General features: G+C 42.1%; 1 protein-coding gene across 1 annotated transcript in view; it reads left to right on the forward strand.

Moving 5' to 3' along the window:
• Positions 1-12,250, forward strand: part of LOC122814365 (zinc finger protein 729-like) — a 448,289-nt gene extending 436,039 nt beyond the window's left edge. The window contains 1 exon segment of the mRNA XM_044086949.1: positions 10,617-12,250. Coding sequence (XP_043942884.1) covers positions 10,617-12,121 — 1,505 coding nt within the window. The 3' untranslated portion in view covers positions 12,122-12,250.
• Positions 12,251-21,972: the final 9,722 nt, after the last annotated feature.

A 21,972-nucleotide genomic window follows, 5' to 3' on the forward strand; every position in this document is an offset into this window, starting at 1 on the left:
TTTATCTGTGGAACCATCCTGTACTATTTGTGAGAACGTTTCTAATAGAACTTTGTTAGAAAGGAAAAACAAGCAGATACTGAAGGGACTTCTAAAATCTCCCTTTTCAGAGGCTATTTCTGGGTCTGAGGTTTCAATCCCTCCTAAAGCCCATAAGGAAATGGACGTTTCTGCTAAGGCTAAATCCTTGCCTTCGTCCCCGGCTGGGGACTCTCACCAACCAAAACCTAAAAAGGCTAAAATGTTGGCTCCGGAGCTCTCTGTCAGCCCCAGTGCTTTCGGTGCCTAGACCTTCGGCACCGAGGCCCTCGGCTCCATTAGTGATTTCGGCTCTGTCCTCTCCTGCAGCCTTCTATATATCGGCACCGAGGGGCTCCTCAGTTCAGAACATTACCACTGTATAGTATTGGCACCGACTGTTCAGTTGGCGCAGACCTTGACCGCATCTGCTTTGAGATTTTCCTCGGAACAGAGGCCCTTATTGTTGACTCCAGTTTTGTCGGTTCCAGCTTCGGCACCGACTCCCACTTTGGCACCGACAACTACTTCGGCACCAATCCCTGTGTTGTTGCAGACCATGACCTCGGCACCGATGACTACTTCGGTGCAGACAACAGTAGTCGTGTCTTTCTCGGCACCGTTGTCCTCTGGCACCGAATCTGCCTTTTCTGTGGACAGGCCTGTTTCTCCCTCAGTCTCCGTGAGGCCCACTAGAAGCCTTTCCTAACATATGTTGCGTCTTGTGGACCAGGTACTCTTGGCCAGCGGTATCCCACCCCTCAGAAACTATCCTTCCTTGGGAGGTGATCACCCATTTCCAAAGACCCCTTCTTATTCTCCTCCTTCATTGCCTTTGAGGTCCATGGATATAGCACAGTCTTCCCCTTCTGCAGTTCCCTTTATGGATCTCACTAAGGAACCGCAGTTGCCTTTGTGGCAGGAAAGTTTTACTATGACTCAGGATGTCAGCTGTGACACGCATAGCCTCCTGCTCCACAGCCATCCAGGGACTCTGGGTCGGCAGGCTGAGCCACTTAGGGGAGGGGTGACCCCTGCCCTAGACATACACTCCTCTTCGGGTGGACCAGTCTTCCAACTGATGGAGAAGGCTGTCGCTGCTGCTAGCGATACCGGACTGTCTATACCGCCACCATCCTCTGGTACACTGGTTCCACAAGTCGCATCTAGCAGGCTCCAGGTGCAAGGGCCGCAGGACATATTCCCTTAGGAATCCCCTCTTCCGCTGTCTTCTCCAGCTTCTCCCGCTGAGGAGGTCCACCGGAAAAGTTTGTGTAAGAGGAAGCACATGGACTCTACAGAGGAGTCCCTCACTGAAGACACAGATTTCGATAAGGGGGAAGGATTACCCTCTGTCACCCTCTGAGGTATCCTTTGGTGATATCCTCAAAATCCTGAAACTGGGAGGTGACTGTCAGTCCTCTAATCCGACTTCTGAGGAATCTGTGTTCCTGCAGGCCTTTTGCGCCTGGCCCCGTATCTCCTGGGTTACTCCACCTGCCGATGAACTTGTCTGGCTCATCATGCAGCGTGCTTGGAAGGCTTCTGATACCGTCAAAGCTATTCCCCGGAGGCCAGATAAGATCTTTTCCCCTCCTGCTTTGGATCCCCATTGTTCCAAAGGTCTTCCTGTGGATGCTTTGGTGGTGGCGGCGGCCACAACAAAAAAGGATCTGGCAGAAGAAGAAAGCCAGACTGTCCATCCACCTAACAAAGAGTCCCGGGCCCTGGACAGGATAGGGAAGTGCACCTTTGCTTCAGCGAACTTTGCTTTCAGGTCCCTGAATTATATGGCACATTTCACCAGGCTTCAAAGGGATCTGGTTTCTGATCTCTCTGAAACCTTGGCTGGTGCCGTGTCTGAGGTCCTTGACAAAATGGCCTCTCAGCTGGCCACCATTGAATCTATAACTCCTCTATGCGACTGATGTCTCACGCATCAGAAGAAGCAGCTAGAGTAGCGGGTTCAGCTGAGGTCTTGAGACGACACGCCTGGATGCGCATGTGCAACTTCACAGAACCCTTTAAGTCTTCTTTTCTTAATGCCCCCCATTGAGACCTCCTCGTAGTTTGAGCCCAAAGTTAAAAGCACACTGGCCAGAAGTGAACAGGATGGTAAGACCCTTTCTGCCGTAGGTGTCTGTTATTCTTCCCCTCAACGTGCTTTCTCCCAAAACCAAAAGAGTGGGAAGATATGGTTCAAGAAATCTCAGGGTCCTTTCCGTGACACACAGGCCGAGTTCTCCCCCAGAGGCAGAGGGGGAAACACACAGGGAAGACTCTTCTTTCGGGGCAGAGGGGGACCGCGTAACCAGGGTTCCAGGGATTTTTTTCCCTGGTCAATCCTACCAGCGCTCCTGAAGAGCTGCCCAACTCCTTTTCTTTGGAGGTAGTTGGGGGACGTTTCTCCTTGTACCCTTCTGCCTGGCTCACCATCACCACCGATTTTTGGGTACAAAGGATCATAACCAGAGGTGATCATATCCCCTTCGATCTTTGTCCCGTCCCTTCAAAAAATTTTCCCGACACGTTCCACTCGGTCAAAGGGAAGAAGCAGCACTAGAGATAGGAAAGCTGCTAAGAAAGAGTCATCCAAATAGTCCCTCCAGACCAGATAGGATCCGGATTCTACTCGAGGCTATTTTTGGTGCCAAAGAAAACCGGGACTGGAGACCAATTTTGGATCTCAGTGTACTGAACAAGTTTGTGAGAGTACAAAAATTCCGGATGGTCACAATACAGTCTATCCTGCTTTTGGACAAAGGCAGTTGGATGTACTCTATAGATCTTCAAGATGCATACTACCACATAAAGGTGGACAGGCCATCAAGAAGATATCTGCGCTTCCGTGCGGGAGTCAGTCACTACCAGTTCTGAGTACTGCCCTTCGGACTCTTTACAGCCCCCAGAGTGTTCACAAAGTGCATGGCAGTTGTCACAGCTCACTTGCGAAGTCAAGGATTCCAGGTGTTTCCATACCTAGACGACTGGTTTATTTCCGCCCCCTCCAGACATCTACTGGAAAAAGCCCTGGCATACTCTCTCCTCGCTGCTCAAAGGCTAGGCATAACTATAAACTGGCAGAAATCCAGTCTCGCCCCATCTCAGTCGACAGAATTCATAGGTGTTATCTTGGACGCACAAAACTGCAGAGCTGCTATTCCAGAGCACAGAATTCTAACGATAAAGCAACAACTAATTCCAATCCTTTCAAAGGAAAAATCCACAGCTCACTCTGTTCTACAGCTGTTGGGTTCCATGGCAGCCTCCATCACCATTGTTCCCTTGGCCAGGTTTCACATAAGGCTTCTACAACGGCTACTGCTCACCAAATGGTATTCTTTTCAGCATTCTCTTTCAGCCATGATTCGAGTAACCCACAGGTGCAAACAGGATTTAAATTGGTGGATGAGACACAATCTCTCACAATGGTCTCGCCCCTTTTCCCCCCAGCAACCCAAGGCCACAGTGACCACGGATGCCTCCCTGATGGGCTAGGGGGGGGGCTAAGTCAGGGACAGATAGTCCAAGGCACTTGGTCCCAACTGGAGGCCCATCTGCATATAAATGTTCTAGAGCTGAGGGCGGTGCTTCTGGCGTTGCAAGTATCCATCCCCTGCTGCCGTCTGTGACAATTGCGATTCAGTCAGACAACATGGCGGTGGTCTGGTACATCAATAAGCAAGGTGGAACCAAATCTTACCCCCTTTGTCGAGAGGCCATGAGGATATGGCAATGGGCGATGGCTACCAACCATTTTCTTCTAGCAATGCACATTCCCGGGAGTTCCAACGTGATAGCAGACAGACACAGCAGGTGCATTCTTCAACCTCACGAGTGGTCCCTGAATCCCTTGATAGCGGCAGAGATCTTCCACCGCTGGGGCCATCCTTGCTGCGACCTCTTTGCATCCCCGACCAACTACAAATGCAGCAACTACTTCGCCCATATTCCCCCTCCGGGACAGTCACCCAGGGATGCTCTAGTCCATGATTGGCCCTCGGGTCTTCTTTGTGCATTTCCACTCTTTCCCCAGTTTCTGAAGAAAGCCCGGCGGTTGAAGAGCAAGGTGATCCTCATAGCACCATATTGGCCTCGACAGATTTGGGTCTCCTTCCTTTGGCCTCACCTACTAGATCGACCATGGATTCTCCATCCAACACGGGAGTTGATCTCACACCCAAAGAACCTGATTCATCCCAACCTGAACAGCCTGAAGCTAACGGCTTGGCTACTCCAATTCCCCTGATTGCCAGGCAGAATGATTTTTCTTTACCAGTACGTGATATTCTCATTGCTTCTCATAAGTCTTCCACTAGAATTACTTATCTGAGCAAGTGGAAAAGATTTACCTGTTGGCTGAAAGATAAACAAGTAGAGCCCTTTTCAGCACCAGTGTTGTTAATACTAGACTATCTAGCCAACCTGTTTCAATCGGGTCTATCGGCCTCTACCATTAGAGTTCATTTGGCTGCAATTTCTAATTTTCATGAAGGTGTCCAAGATTCCTCTCTGATGTCCCATAAATTGTGCAAGACCTTCATAAAAAGTGTGAATCATCTGAAGCCACCTTTTAGATAACCTATTCAACCATGGGATTTATCATTAGTTCTACAAGCTCTGACAATGGCACCTTTCGAACCAGCCTCTTCTTGCGACCTCAGATATTTGTAATGGAAAACCTTGTTTTTGGTCACTATTACTTCTGCCAGACGTATTTCTGAACTTCAAGCTTTATGTATCAAGAGTCCATACTTGATTTTTCATAGAGATAGAGTGTCTCTGAGAACTAATCCGTCATTTCTTGTGATCTCTGACATGTCCATTAATCAAGCCATTGAATTGCCAGTTTTCTTTCCCAATCATTCAAACAGAGGAGAGTATTGCCTACATACCCTAGATATATACAGGCAAATCCGTTTTTACTTAAACAGGACTAAACCCTTTCGTAAATCTGACCAGTTATTTTTGGCCTTTTCTGGACCTAAATTAGGATCTGCTGTTGCTAAGGTCACATTAGCTAGATGGTTGAAGGACTGTGTGAACTTTATTTACACACAACGTAATATCTCGTTGCCTACTACCATGAAAGCTCATTCAACAAGGTCGGTGGCAACTTCTGCTACCTTCCATGCCAGAGCTTCTTTACATGACATCTGTGCAGCTGCAACTTGGGCTATGCCTCATGCCTTCATCAATCATTACAAATTGGATTTGGCCTCCAGGGGAAGAGCATCTTTCGGTTCTATGGTGCACAGGAATGTCCTTCCATGAGAGCCTCCTAGGAATAGTGGTAGCTGGGGACTCTGTCCCATGCGTAAGGAATGAACGAGGATTAACAATATCAGATAAAGAAGTTGTCTTACCATAACGTTCCATCTGTATTGTTGATTCTCGTTCAGTCATTATGACCCTCCCTCCTTCCCCCTCCTGTGGTTTCTAGTGGATCTCACCATCCTCTAACTTCTTTAACTTGCAAACTCAATCTGAGGTAACAGGGAGAAGGGGGATTGTGGGTAAGAGTTTAGCTCGAGAGTTTGAAGCTGACACGAGCTTGGAAAATGTCCAGCTCGGCTCCGAGCTTGGAACAGATACCCATGCGTAATGACTGAACGAGGATCAACAATACAGATGGAACGTTATGGTAAGACATAACTTGTTTTTCCCATTTATCTGTTCCCCATCACACCTCCAACATTTGCCATCTAACCGAGGAAAATTTACTTGGAATCTGGAGAGTAAAAATACCTCTGCAAACACTCCAAGCAAAAACCCTAAATCTTCTAGACCTTGTTGCACATTTGAGAGTCATACATATTATCCCATTGTTTGTGAATTGCTAATTGATATATAGTTATTGCATAATGTTTTATATGCTGTACTAATTATCCATTTTTAATAGCAGCGTGTAGTCTAGATTCAGCTAAAAAAACACTACCTGAGCAAATTATTTACGTAGGATTCCCCTATCCCTTTCTGTTTGCCCATGTTCTGATACCAGTCCCTGATAGAGAAGGCAGTCTCTAGTCTGCAGTCCAAATATCTTCTTGGCTTCTTCCTGTTCTGTTTTCTTTCACTGTGATTATTTGTTCCCAATACCTTGGTTTCTTTTCCAATTTCCTCTGGTAAATCCCAGCCCTCTCTTACCTATTCTCTGTACTACTACTATTTGCATTCGTTAGTATCGGCAGAATCTCCTTTCTCTATTCCCTTGTTGACTCCGTTCTTAGAACACTTTCTGCTACTTTATCAATATAATAATCTATATAACTGTTCATATTCCTCTTGAGGATCTGCATCCAGAATCCCACCCTATCCTTATTTCTTGAGCTTCTCCTTACCTTATTGTTTCATTGCACTTTGAATTGTAGCTTTCTACGTGTGTTAGGCATAGAAGCCTTAACTACTTAGCTCAAAAATCCCTCCTAATCAAGTAATCCTAAACCACCACCTTCTGTTGGAAAGATCAGTTTATCCCACTTGACTCTTGCCCTCTTCCTCTATGAGATAACATCCTTGACCTCTTTATTAATTACTGTCAACTTCTCCTGTGTTTGATAAAATATGTATGACCTGTATATAAAGTTAAAAGGACTAAAACATTTTATCTGTATATAAAGCTAAAGAGACTAAGAAAATTTTACTGCTTGTATCTTGATATTTATATACAAGAGCTTAAAGTTTCACAATTTTTGTATCATCGTTTAGTCTTTCCTACATATACTTAGCTGCCATAACAGAATCCTTTTTAATCCTTACTCATAAATACCTCATTTTATCATATCTCCATAAATATGAGTATTGCTGAACCAATTCATGTGTGAGTACATATTTTACAGTTGCAGCCTTTGCTTTAGCTTCATTCATTTTTATATCCTGAAAAAAAATTGAAAGTGTCTCAGAATGTTACACAACACTGATATGTCCTTTTCTGATTTTATCACGTCCAAAATAATGTTGCCTGCAAACAATGCTAACTTTTCTTGATTAGCATACAAATTATATCCTTGAATTTCTGAGTCCCTTATTTTCTTTGCCAGTGATTCTAAGTGTAATGCAAATAAAAAAGGGAAAAGAGGGCACCCTTGCTGGTTCCTTTTTTCAGACACAACTTATCAGAGACTAACCCTACCACTTTGATTTTTGCCTCCAATCCCTCATATATATCCTCTTAAGTAACATTATGTTGTGTCAGGGAGTGCAAATCCTTCCATTCCTTTCAAATTTTACAAGACTTTTGTTTTAATGGAAATCCTCAAAACATGTAAAACACTGCTTCAGAACACCTATATATAACCTGTATGAAAGTTCTACATAGCTGCAAACAGGCACAGTCTAACCTAAATTTAAGGTTATTTATGTTAAGACACATTATTGCCTGTGCTCATATTTAACACTAATTGCAGGCCGTTTTTTTTTTTAATCTTTATTCCGCTCACAGATGTAAAAAAAAACAACTTGCATGCTTTAAAAAAAATCATTAACTTTTAGCCTTAAAGATACCAGTGATCTGGCTTTTTTTATTAGTTGTCTCCATGGATTTATAAGAGGAAAAGAAAAAATATAACCCTCAGCTGCAGGCTTCTAAAGGCATGCTAAACATTTAATGCTAAAGGAAAACTTTTCACTGCATATTTTGTATTCCCTTGTTTACTTGTTTCCACTTAATTCCTCATTAGATTAAGCTGAGGGTCTTGATCTAGATATTCACCTATACAAGAGTAAAAGAAAACTTAACCGCTTTACATATATTATGATCCATGTGCTTTTAAATCCCATTCTTCACCTCAGTAACCTAAGATTACAGCTTATTAACAAAGAAAAACCGGCATCTTTCTTTAGTATTTTTGTTACATAAAACAATAATTGAAAAGGCTTTACTATATATATATATATATATATATATATATATATATATATATATATGTATATAACATGTAACTTGTACAGTCTTCTAGAAATATTAAGAACAGAAACTGTTTTGCTTACAGTTACCCTTTTCTCCACCTTCCTTTTCCTTACTGTTCTTCTAAACATTAATGATGTGAACTGAAGTAAATGCCTTTCAGTCTCACAAGTTTAACAAAATCAACAAATGTCCATTATTTCTACTTTTTTTGTATAGCCATATTTCACATATGCAATTGAGCTTTGTGAGCTCACATTATTAATTTCACTGTTGCTGGTATTCTTGTTCCTCTCAATCTCTCAACTCCAGACTCTAGTTCTATTCCAAGGTACTTATGATTCTACTAGTCAACTCCTGTGCTTTTCTCTATCTCTCAAGCACTTACATTTGGAGCACTGCAAACGTTTTCACTTGCAAAGTCTATTAGTAGACAGGGAAGCAAAGTCCCTTTGTACGTGATGGCTCACTTAGTGTTAGGCAAACATTTGTATTTCCTCCTTAGCCTGTTTCTGCATCAAAAATGACTGATTCTCCAGGAAATTAGTATTCTGAAGACAGCTGGATATAGCAGTTTGAACTTGCACCAGCCTCTTTGACATTCTCTGATTGTTGGAATAAACTTGCTTCTTTTCTTCCTTGTGTACAGTTTAATAATAATTTTCCACAAGCACTTTGCTGTTCCCAACTTTTAATATGTTACCCTCCTGCCACGGCTTTGGTAGGATCTTTACTAATACAGGTCTTGGCTGTTTTCTCATGGTCAGGTTTGGAGCATATACACAATGTACCCTTTCAATTAAATCCTGCTGTGGTATACCAGTATTGCTTATTTTGGGTTCATACAATTAAATCTATTACTAGTTTTGTGGTACAGCAGAAAATCTAGGTTTTTCCCTGTGACCTCTGTCCTCTAATGCTACCATTTTTTGAAACATCTGTTCTTCAGCAGTCTCACACCTGGCCAGACTTTTTATTTTGATGTCCTGATTTTTGCAGTTTTATCAGTTTATCTAAAAATCTGTTTAAAGCTTCTATGTTTTCCATCCTTTTGTTACGCAAGTTGATATACTTTAATGTTTTGTTTCATTTTAATCACATCTGAGCACATTTAACTTATTTTTTCCTCTAGGTTACTTGTAGCCATGCCTTGAATCAAAGTTAGAGCTTGAACTACTGTTTGATGAACAGCTGCTGGATTCTTCACAGTCAGCATTTTCTCTTAACTTTTTTAGTTGATTTTCTTTTGGGTTAAGTTTCTTCTTTGCTGCAATCTAGGCAGTGTCATTAACTGGCTGGTAACTGAGTTTATTAAATGTGGCACAGTTCCTGGCCCTTATCTTTCAGATTCGTTTTTTCGCATTGGGAGAGCTGAAACTAAACTGTTGATCAGTGTGCAGCCCTCTTGGAAGTCCCCCAGTGGGAGTAGCTTTTAGGGAGATATCTTTTAAGTGTTGTTTGCTGGTCACAAAGGATCCATTTCCACTTACAGCTAGAGAGGCAGATGCAGACATTTTGAGAGTTCCATTCGGCAAGACAGCCAAACTTGCATATGTTAAGATTATGACATTTCAAGCAGATAGGAGTCTGTATATAATGTAAATAGAGGGACAGTATGTACAGAATTCTATTTGCATCTCTAGCTGTGATAATATAGGAAAGAAGTTTAATCAGCAAGCTAAAGATAATGACTATAGCCATGATCTGTTGTATAGTTATTTATGTTCCAGCAGTCACTTAAGGAAGAAGAGTAGTTCAGTAGAGGCAAGATAATTGACAAGGAAGGGAAAGTGAAAGTAAAATAGACCAACTGTACGGTTCCTCTTAGAATAGTTGAAATGGTAAATAAGTGATGTTAACTGTGAGGAAGCAAAACAACAGAGATGAGAGAACAGGTACAATGAAGTTTCCTGTGAGGAAGCAGAACAACAGGGAAAAGAAAGAACCGGTACAATGGAGGTGATTGGCCCTCATGACATTATGAGGGATTACTGAAGCTTTTTCTGCTGTGAATATTTGACTAAATTCTAGGAGACTATATGTCCTAAAAGCCACTTTTGTGGAAAAAAAATTGCTTGAAATGAACCGTATAAGTGTACAAACTCCTGACACCCAAGTACTTATTCCTATTCAGTAATCAGACAAATACAAAATATAAAGAAAGTATTTTTGTAGGAGGTGAGCTCCCCTGCAGACCCATTCCTCTTTACTGCTCTCTCTCTCATTAGTCACTGCACATTTAAAGACTGATCTCTCACAATGGAAAGAACTGCCACCATGTTTCTCTGAGAGGCTGCAGCCTCAGACAGCTGTGGGAAGCAATGCAAAATTAACAAACATTCTTCTGTAGGGAGAAGAGCAGAAAACACAGACAAAAAATAGCTGAAATGTTCAAGGTTGCATGTAAAATCTGGTGTCAGGAAACTGATAGTAACACACCCTAGGTAGCTCCACACTTTGCCAAGTTCTTGTAAATAATAAGTTAGGATAGCTTGGACATGTTTTAAAATATTGATCAGAAAGAAAGCAAACCAAGAACATTAAACGGGTATGTACATGCTCTGCTGCTGAAAATATCTGATAATACTTTTGTAATTAAAATTTGTTTTTAGGTTTCAGAAGGACATATGTGCTCTTGTGTTGTAAATGTCTGACATCAGTTGTGTTAATGTAATAATTTATATGTTTTTAGGTCTTGGAAGCACAGACTGCAACATAAATTGCTGTCTGCAACCATCATTTTGGACACCCAAGTTCTGTCGTCCACCAGAGAGCTTACAACAATGTGCTCAGCCTGTGAAAGACTATGGCAAGACTTTTCTATTTCCTACACCACATCTTCATTCAGGATGCAACTACAACATGACCTCTGAATGTGACAGTGAAACTCTGCAGCAATGTCACCCAGATGAGATACTGCACCAGTGTGCTGAGCCCCTGAATGGATATGGTAAGACTTGTGTCACTTCTGTACCACAGTTTCACTCCGGGCAGAACTCCACCATGACTTCTGAATGTGACTCATGTCTGAGGAGTCACAAAGAGAAGGAACCATGTACATGTGCTGAATGCAGTAAGTGTTTCAGATGTCCTAGTGAACTTGGGCTTCACCATACCATTCACTCAGGAGAGAAACCTCATAAATGTGCTGAATGCAGTAAGTGTTTCAGATATCCTAGTGAGCTTAGGCTTCACCAAACAATTCACACGGGAGAGAAACCTTATAAATGTGCTGAATGCGGCAAGTGTTTCAGAGAGAAGAAGGTACTAAAATACCACGAGTATTCTCACACAGGGAAAAAAATGTATAAATGTGCTGACTGCAGTAAGTGTTTCAAACGTTCTAATGAGCTTAGGCTTCACCACACCATTCACACGGGAGAAAAACCCTATAAATGTGCCAAATGTAGTAAATGTTTTAGATTAAAGAAAGGACTAAAAGACCATGAGTATTCTCACACAGGTAAAAAAATGTATAAATGTGCTGAATGCAGCAAGTATTTCAAACATCGTCGTGCTCTTAAGCAGCATTGTACCATTCACACGGGAGAGAAACCTTATAAATGTGCTGAATGCAGTAAGTGTTTTAGAAATAAGACTGGACTAATATCCCATGAGCTTTCTCACACGGGGAATAAACCATATAAATGTGCGGAATGCAGTAAGTGTTTTAAAAGTAAAACTGGACTAAAATGCCATGAAAATGCTCATACAGGAAATAAACCATATAAATGCATCAAATGCAGTAAGTCTTTTCCGGATATGAAACGCCTAAAAGCCCATCAGAAAATTCACACAGGGAACAAACCATATAAATGTGCTGAATGCAATAAGTGTTTCTTAAAGCAAGATGGCCTTCAACGTCACAAGGCCATTCACACGGGAGAGAAACCATATAAATGTGTTGAATGTGATAAGTGTTTCATATATCCTAGTGCACTTAGGCTTCACAATACCATTCACACAGGAGAGAAACCTTATAAATGTGCTGAATGCAGTAAGTGTTTCAGAGAGAAGAGGGTACTAAAATACCACGAGTATTCTCACACGGGGAAAAAAACCTTTAAATGTGCTGAATGTAGTAAGTGTTTTAAAAGTAAGATTGGACTAAAGTCCCATGAGAATTCTCACACAGGGACAAGAAGGGTCACTGTTAGAAGAGTAGAGAAGAGGGAACAGATCAACAAAAATATTTAGAAAGGTGATAAAAGCAATGCACAATATTATAATGGGTCAGGATCTGTCATGCATTATCGTAAATAAGCTGAAAATATCAGCACAGGTGGAAAAAACTTCTTAGAAGATATGCAGATAAATATAGTAAAAGTGCAAAATAAGCAACTTATTGATGACCCCAAAATGTTTTATAGAGATATGGGAAATGAGGTAAAAGGAATTGAAAGACCACCAAAAAAGAAGAAATAAATACATTTTGGAGAGGTATTTATGAAGAGCCAGTGGAACATAAAGATGGTAAATGGATAGAAGAAGCAAAAGAAAAAAGAAGTTTAAAGGTACAGGATATGAAATGTGATGAAGTAACGTCCAGGGAGCTTGAAACAAAGTTAAGAAAAGCCTCTAATTGGGAAACACCAGACCCAGACGAAGTACCTAACTTCTGGTTAACATCTTTGCATGAAGATTTAGCCATGAGTAAGAACTAATTATATGTGCACCCCGAACAGACACCAACCTGGCTAACAGCAGGAAAAATGATGCTACTACTTGAGTGAACCTGCAAGTTACCCTAAAAATTATAGACCAATAACTTGCCTTCTGACGCTGTATAAACTGTGCACTGGAAATGATGCCGACAGAGTTTATAATCATTTAAGAAGAAAACTGAACTATGGCAATAGAACAAAAGGACAATAAAAGAAAGTAATTTGGAACCAATTTGTTGTTAAAGTTGTAGTGGAGAACTGTAAAAAGGGGAAGGATATTTAAGTATGGCATGGATTGACTACAGAAAAGCATTTGATAGTATCCCATATTCATGGATAAGAGAGTGCTGAGAAATGTATAAGATACACACCCTACACTGATCAACTATATTACGATGACCATGAAACAGTGGTAGACCACTTTCCAATTAAGCCATGATAAAGGACAAATTATTATTCCAGGGATAAAAATTCAGAGAGGGATATTCCAGGGTGACTCTGTCACCATTGCTATTCTGTCTTACTCTTAACACATTAAGCTGTCTACTTAACAGCTTAGGCCATGGCTATAATTTGGCTCTTATAAAACAACAAAGCATAAAGACTTGTCATCTTCCCTTTTTTGATTTAAAACTGTATAGCTCATTAGATGAAGAACAGAAAGAACACTGCAAGTTGGCAAAACTTTCAGATGATATAAGAATGTCACTTGGTCTTGGTAAATGTACAAAAGCAACTTTTTATGCAGGAAAACTGCAGCACCAAGAAAACATTAGTTTGGGACAAGAATGTTGTCACTCATCCCTCTATACTTAGACAAGCAGGCGAGGTAGTTCATGTAAGATGCTTTATTATATAAAAACACATCAGGATGGATAGCAGCATCAATAAACATAAACTAATTAACAGAGCTTACACACATGTATGATTACATCTCAACAGCTAACTAGAAAATTGCACTCTGTTCCTGCACTTGCTCAATCAATGCACTTAGTACATGCCCACAGGAGTGTTTTTAAAGAGGTATGTACACTGATCTACATCCTCCTCATTAAATAAATGATTGTCCTTTATCAAAGTAAGATTACAGTTAAGCATACATCAGTATAGACCATCAGAAAAATAAACACAGTGGTCAGGTTGTTCATATTGTTTATGTCCAAGTTGCTGTACATCTGGAACATGGTCTGGAGATTTGACTGGATCTTATGACATAGCCATCAGGACTGGATTTAGCAACAGGGACAGGTTTCGGTGAACAGCTCCTCTCAGGAACTTCAGGATTCGTCACAGGAATGGGAATGTCCTCTGGAACTTAGTCTGGAACTGGAACACTGGACAACTCACTTTGAGATAGTCTTTCTCACAGGCTAGGTGCTGTGGTATAGGCTTGGACACTGGTATCAAATGCTTCCAATTCTGCCTAAAAACTCCTCCTTGTGATTCCACAATGTATGATTTTGGTTCTGGGCAAGTATTCTTCATGACTTCAATCCGATCATAACCATTGGACATTTGCATCCTTACCACTTGTCCTTCTCATAATGGATTGAGCTGTTTCCTGGTCTTATTGTAATAGGACTTCTGGGTTAAAAGTTTCTTCAAAAGATTGGCTTTCACTGACCTGTTCTTGACACATGGAACCAAAGTTTGACTACTGATTGGTAATGTGGTTCTGGTTTATCTTGACAGAAGTTTCTGAGCAGGTGAACCAGTATGTTTATCATGAGGAATATTTCTGAGGTTCAAGAGATTCAGGAAACACTCACTATTGTCATGTTTCAACTTCTATAGTGACTGCTTTGCACTTTGAACTGCGCATTCTACCAAACCATTTGACTGTGGATACTCTGGGCTACTCTTGACATGAGTAAAGTCCCACTCTTCGGCAAATCTTTTGAACTATTGGCTTGTAAACTGCATGCCATTGTCAGAAATAACTCTTGTCAGTGTCGTACATGCAAATCTGCACATCTGGTTCAGCTGAAATGTTTTTTCTGTTGATGTGGCTTATACTGTTACATACTGAACAAGATGAAAGTGCTCTCAATGTCTTGTGACATAGAAGGCCAAAATACTAGTCCTCTTGCCCTTCTTATGGTAGAGTCTGCTCCTGGGTGACCTCGATGTAAGATAGCGATGTACTCATGTTGCAAAGACTTGAACAATACGACCTTTCATTATACCATTGTCTGGTAAAATCACGTCTCTGTATGGAAAATAAGGTTGCACTTCTTGAGGTAAACTAGATTCTCAAAGAAGGATGGCAATCGAAGCAAAATGGTTGAGCTGTAAAACTGGATCTGTGGCTGTGTCCTTTCATTATACCATTGTCTGGTAAAATCACGTCTCTGTATGGAAAATAAGGTTGCACTTCTTGAGGTAAACTAGATTCTCAAAGAAGGATGGCAATCGAAGCAAAATGGTTGAGCTGTAAAACTGGATCTGTGGCTGTGTGATCTCTCAGTTCATCAAGCCATGTAGAAGAAAAATTTCTCACCTCCATGACTTCAAAATGAAATTTCTCATTCCAATGCTGTTTAGTGGTACTTCTGGGTGACCTGTATAATGTATCAGCAAGGTAAAGAAGTTTGCCTTTCTTGTAGACAAGATCAAAATTGTACTTCTGCAGTCTCTGCATATGTGTTGCAGTCTGACTGGAGCTGTATACATGGGATTTCTCAAAATAGTGACTAGAGGTTGATGATCTGTTTCAATCTGGGTAGGTCTATGGAACTTAGAACATTCAAACACAGTTGCCAAAAGTTCTTTCTCTGTCTGAGCACGCTGAATTTCAACTTGGGTACGAGTTCTGGAAGCATAAGCAACAGGTTGACCCTCTTGTAAAATGACTGCACCATGACCAAATTTCACATGAATGAGTAACTGGCTTGTGGATGTCAGAGTATCTAAGAGTAAGTGGACTGGCAGTTCTCTGTTTCAAGATATCAAATGTTCTCTGGTGTTGTTCTAAGACCAAGATACATCTTTGTGTTAGCTCTCTGAGTGGTGCTGATATTTGACTCGTGTCTGGAATGAACTTGCCTAGGTAGTTAACCATGCCAAGAAAATGTTGCAGGATTGAACATTGTTTGGAGCTGGCATCTTGAGAATGGCTGTTTGCTTAGAAGGGTCTGGTCATAAGCCTGGACTAGTATATAAATGACCAATGTAAGTGATGTCTTGTAGCCTGAATTTGCATTTCTGTGGATTGAGCTTAAGATTCACTTGACGTGCCCTTTCCAGAACTTTTCTGAGGTTTCTGTCATGCTCATCTTCACCATCATCTCCTACTAGTATGTTGCCTACTATAATAGCACAAGGATACCCAGAAAAAAACTTGCTCCATTGCATGTTGAAAGACTTCACTTGCAAAATGTATCCCAAATGGCATTCTCAGAAATCTGTTCCTTCCAAAAGGAGTACTGAAAGTAGTGAGCAATGAGGATTTCTTGTCGAGCTGAATTTGCCAAAATGAACTCAATGCATCTAAGATGGAAAAAACAGTGGCATTTGGCATCAAAGCTGCGATTTCTTCAACTGTGCACATTGGATGATGAGGTATTTTTACTGCCTTCTTTAAATCTAGTGGGTTAGTACATATTCTGATGTCTTCTGGACTTTTTTTATGAGCTACCACTATGGTAGATACCCACTCATTTGGAATTTCAAATGGGCTTGTTGCACCATTTTATCTAGCTTGGCTTTGACTCTAGTTTGCATAGCTATTGGAACTTTTCTGGCTGGCCTTAGTACTGGACTGACATTTGGGTCTAACTTCATGGAGTACACAACTGGAAGCTTGTCTCGTTTGTCTTGGACTAGATCAGTGTAAGTAGAAAACACAGACTGGGCAAAATTAGAGTAGTGGCCTTTGAAGCTAACATGGTGAGCTTCCTTATTAAATGAAAGCAGTCCCATTTTTCAAAGAGTTGCTGAGGCCTAATAATGACTGGACCTGCCTCTTGACCATAAAATAGTAAGTCGTAGCTTCAACCTGCAGTGTAACATGAAAGCATTACTGAGCCTTTGGTTTGAATCTCTTCACCACCACAAGCAACAAGCTTTACATTGCCAAATCAAGCCTTTCACCAGCACTTACTCTAGCAAATGTTTCAGAAGACATAATATTGCACTTTGAGCCAGTATCAACTTTCAGCGCTATGGGATTGTCATTTATCCGAACAGTACAAAATACTTCATTCTTGGCCCGTAAATCTACTGCATTGACTATCTCACTAAGCACTGACACACCATCAGCATAAAAAGAATGAGAGCCTGGGTCATGGCTTTCTAATTGATCAACTCTTTTCTTAAAATGATCCCTTTTAATAAAAGAGAGTACACATTCTTTTGATTTAAAAAATCTTTGGAAATTATTCAATTTATTACATTTGTGGCATTGCTGACCAAAAGCTAAACACTTTTCTCTTTTAGATTCATGACTATTACCACAGTTACGACAGCAATGGTACTGAGTTGGGGCCCATGCTTTGAGTTTGCTGACTCACTCTTATGCTTTGCGAACTCTTGATCTTACTAGAAAGCTCTGAGGTTTACCAGTGGTGTTGCACAGACTATATTTGTTGCCATGTGCCTGGGCCGGTTTAGTTTTAATAGCATGCTGCATATTGTCAACATGAGCCTTGCTGCAGTAACTTCTAAAGCTGTTGTCATTTGTAAGCATATTTGTGTGCTTTTCTGTGAGCTCGTATATCTAATAAATCTTAATCTTAATGGCCTTATTCAAAGTTAAATCACTGTCACGAAGCAAAATCTTTCTCATGGCATCATCTTTAATACCACGCACAAGCCTGTCCTTTATTAACTCGTCTCGTAAATCACCAAATTTGCACATTTTAGCTTTATTTCTCAGGTCAGTTGTATATGCTGTGAAAGATTCACCTGGCTTTTGATCCCTTGTGTAAATAAGTGCCTCTGCATTGTAACGTGTCTGGGGGTTATACATTTCTCTAAATTTATGATGTTATGCTGTCCTTATCTTGCCTTCATTTTTGATGGTTGGGTTTGGAAACAAGGATCGGTTCCAACTCAGCCACATACTAAAGCTCAAGAGCTTTCACTGGTTCGAGGCTACATCTTATCCCAAGATGCCTAGTGACAGTTAACCCAGATCTTGTTTGCTGCTTCGGGATTGCTTTTTACTGGCTCAGGCTAAGTCTGTTGTATTTCATAATTCTTTAGTGATATTTTGTGTCAAGCCTTTGATATTGTCAAGTCATTTAAAGAAGCTTACTTTTTTTTGAGTGTGCTATTGGTTCTTTTGCACTGTTGTTTGCTGTTATTGTGTGGGCCATCATCTTTTCTCAGGCCTTTCTTTACTCTCCCGTTTAAATTTAGTTTTTCTCCTTAGAAAAATCCGTTTGAGTTAGAGGATTCTTTTTGTCCCCTTTTATTTAGCCCATTTTAGTAGAGGGCTCCTTCCCGTGCCTTTTTACTCCCCAAACTTTGAAGGTTTCACCATTTTAGTTGGGTCCGAGACCTCTCCTCTAGCCCTCCTTTTTTTCTTTCTCCCTGTAAAAGCTTAAAAAAAACATTTTTTTTCTGTCTCCTCTCTTGTTGTGTTTGTCGGTGCTTACTGTACTGTATAAGGGCTGTGCATTATAGTTGTGTCCTTTTTATTTCTTAGCATTGTTGACTATAGTTGTCTAATCTTCAACCTGTTTAAGGACTCTACTAAAGAGACAACAGTCTGGATTCAAAAAATGACTCTTGCACACAAAAAAATGTTGACAGACGGGAACACTAGTTGTGTTTATTATTTAGGAGCCATTCACCTGCAGGATTCCTGTTCTATATGCCACGGCTTTAGCTCTAGGGTCCTGCAGGAGCAGAAAAACAAACTGATTCTCAGGGGCTTCTTGAAGGACCTTTTGAGATAGTTGTTGAAGGGGAATCAAGCCTCAAACTCTTCAAAGTCCTGTAACAAATCTAGTTTCTTTGGTTCCGGTTTCTGAGCCAATGAAGAGACCTGAAAAACAAGTAGCTACAGATCTGAAGTCTTTTGGGTCCAAGAATTCTAAGTGTCTCTCAGTTCCACCTGTGTTGTCGGAACCAAAAAAGGAGCTGATCACCATCCTTGGAGCCAAGTCCGTTCGGTGCCACAGTCAACCCTTCTGCAGTCTGTGGCTGATAGCCATAGATCATCCACCCATTCCTTTAGATCTTCCAGGAGCTTATTGGATTATGTGCAGCGGGTGGTTAAGAGGTTGCTCCGGACACCAGCCCTAGCAAAAATTCTCTTGAGCCCAGCTCAGAAGGATGTGGAGCAGACTACAAAACCTGCCCTGTCCCTCCATTCCTCCTTTGACTCTGATGAGTTTGGAGCCAAAGTGCCTAGAGATCCTTGTGGTGGAACCATCTGATCCGAGAACCTCTCCCGGTGTCTCAGTTCCAACTTCCTCTCCGATCTCTTCAAGGTTGCCTTCTTTCAAAGGGTCTGGGAGCCGACACTCCCTCATCAGTTCCAGGGAGAGAGTCGAACTGGGCCCTTGTCAGATCTGACTCTTCCACTCGGGCTTCGGTTCAGGTGAGTTTGGCACCCACATTAGCTTCGGGAGCCATCATCCTTGGTGCGGGAATGTCTCTGGTTCCTCAGAGCCAGAGGCTTGTACCGTCATGCATTCGAGGTGATGAGTGTGCTGTCCCCTCAGACTGCTCCACCCTTGGCTTCAGTCACTGTTCCCTCTAAAGGGCCAGTGTCTAACTCCACACCATCCCTCCAGCCCAAGCGTAGAGATCCAATGCTCCAGGGTGCCCCAGTGGTGAGCCACTCTCTTCTGAAACCTCCCCAGAGTATCCCTCTGAAGGCGGTCCCTTGGAAGAGAACGTGTAAGAGGAAACACCTGGACTCCCCTGAGTCTGTCACGTCGGATATGGACTTAGAGGATTCGGAAGGGTCCCCATGGTCATCTTCTGAGGAGGTCTCCTTTTCAGACATCTTGGAGATCCTGAAGCAGAGAAGTGGCTGGAGGACCCTTTCCCCTTCTGAAGATGAGTCTGTATACCTGGAGGCATTCAGATCTTGACCCTCCACCTTTTGGGTGTCACCGCATTTTGGCAAGCTCCTTTGTGTAGTCAGTCAAAAGGCATGGGGGCTCCAGAATCTGTGGAACCCGTTCCGAGGAGGCCCAACAAATTTATTACAGCCCCGGAGGACAAGCAGTTTCTGACTAAAGGTGTCCCAGTAGATGCTATGCTGGTGGCGGCGACGGCCACCAAGAACCAATTAGCCGAAACTTCATCTGTCCATCCACCGAATAAGGATTCTCCTACGATGGACAGGTATGGGAAGTGTATGTTTTCATCAGCGGCCTTTATCCTTAGGTTGCTGAATTACTTATCCCACTTTACTTGTCTTTAAGGAGCTAGGAGATACCCTTACTACAGCTGCAGGGTTACCTGACAAGGTAGACTCTCAGCTTGCTACCTTAAATTATGTAATAAACTCCTCCATGCTCCTCATTTCATATGCGGCCGATGAAGTGAACAGGGCAGCAGGCACAGGAGTGTCTCTGAGGAGACATTCCTGGATGCGTTTTTATGAGTTTGCTGAACCCTTCAAGTCTTCATTTATCAACGCCCCTTTTCATGGCTCATCTTTGGGCCAGAAGTGAGAGATACTTTACCAGGTGCAAACAAGATGGCAAACTCTGTCTGCCGTGGGAGTATGTTTTTCTGTCCTGTCCGTACCAGACCTTATCCCAAGGTTCAGAAGGGCAGGAAAATGTGGTTCTGAAAGCAGAATCAGGGTGACAGAGATGCATTCTCTGGTAGGCCCTTCCAGCGCTCCTGAAAGGAGGGCCCGCCTGTCTACCTCTGGAGGCAATCTGGGGAGGGGGAGATTGTCACTGTACCCAAAAGCCTGGCTAGATATCACTCAAGACAAATGGGTACGGTCAGTCATATCCAGGGAATACAACATTCCTGTCTCCTTTCCACCCCTTCCACCAAAGTCTATCCCAGACAATACCACCTGGTCATGGGGATCAAGCAATTCTAGAAATTCAAAGGTTGCTAAGAAAGAGTCATCCAGAAAGTCCCTGCAGACCAAATCGAATCCGGAACTTACTCAAGGTTTTTTTTAGTTCCAAAGAAGACAGAGGACTGGAGGCCCATTTTGGATCTCAGCAGACTAAACAAGTCTGTAAAGAAAACAAAGTTTCGGATGGTGGCACTGCAGTCTATACTCCCTTTTCTGGGAGAAGGTAGTTGGATGTGCACTATAGATCTTCAGGATGCGTACTACCACATAAAGATGGATAGGCGGTCCAGGAGATATCTACGCTTCTGGCTGGGAGCCATTCATTACCAGTTCAGAGCGCTGTCCTTTGGTCTCACTACAGCCTCCAGAGTGTTTACCAAATGCATGGCAGTAGTCGCATCTCACCTGAGGCTTCTAGGATTCAGAGTGTTTCCGTACTTAGACTGGCTCCTAACTGCCACCACCGAGCATTTACTGACCAAAGCAAGGGACACTGCCATTCTTCTTTGTTCAAAGCTTGGAATCACTATAAACTTAGAAAAATCTGCCTTGTTGCCTTCACAGCATATTACCTTAATAGGGCCAGACTTAAACACACAAGACATGGTAGTAAAACCGCCTCATGAAAGAGTACTAATGCTATACTATCAGGTATTAATCTTCCTCATGAGAAAGTACAGGCAAAGTTTGTCCTCAAGGTTCTGGGTTCAATGGCAGCTGCAATAACATTAGTCCCACTAGCTCGTCTACACATGAGAGTATTACAATGGCTACTCTTTGCGCAGTGGTCCAGGGAGTTACCCATGTCACACAAGATTCTCATTATGGATCAGGTAACAATAGGCAGACCATTTGTTCTCCTCCCAACCCGTAGCTACAGTGACCACTGATGCTTCCCAAATAGGGTGGGGGGGCATTATCTGGGACAGATTGGCCAAGGCACTTGGCAGGAACATGAATACCACTTGCACATCAGTGTACTAGAGATGAAAGCGGTGCTTCTGGCATTGCAGGCATTCCAGACCTCTGTTCCGCCAGGTATGATTGCAGTACAAACAGACAATATGTCCATGGTGTGGTACATCAACAAACAAGGCAGAACCAGATCTTACCCTCTGTGCCGAGAGGCTGTAAGAGTATGGCAGTGGGCAGTATCTTCTCAACGTTTTCTGATTGCAATGCACATCCCGGGGAAATCCAACGTGATAGCAGACAAATTAAGTAGGGTAATTCTTATGCCTTGTAAGTGGTGTCTGAAATTGCGAACCAAATTTTTCGCAAGTGGGGCCAGCCTTGCTGCAACCTCTTTGCCACGTCCATGAACTCCAAATGCTGCAGCTTCTTTGCCCTAATCCCCCCCACAGGGGGATTCCCCAAGG

Source organism: Protopterus annectens, chromosome 10.part0 (genome assembly GCF_019279795.1).
Source record: "Protopterus annectens isolate FY-2018-M chromosome 10.part0, PAN1.0, whole genome shotgun sequence".
Taxonomy (NCBI): Eukaryota; Metazoa; Chordata; order Ceratodontiformes; family Protopteridae; genus Protopterus; species Protopterus annectens.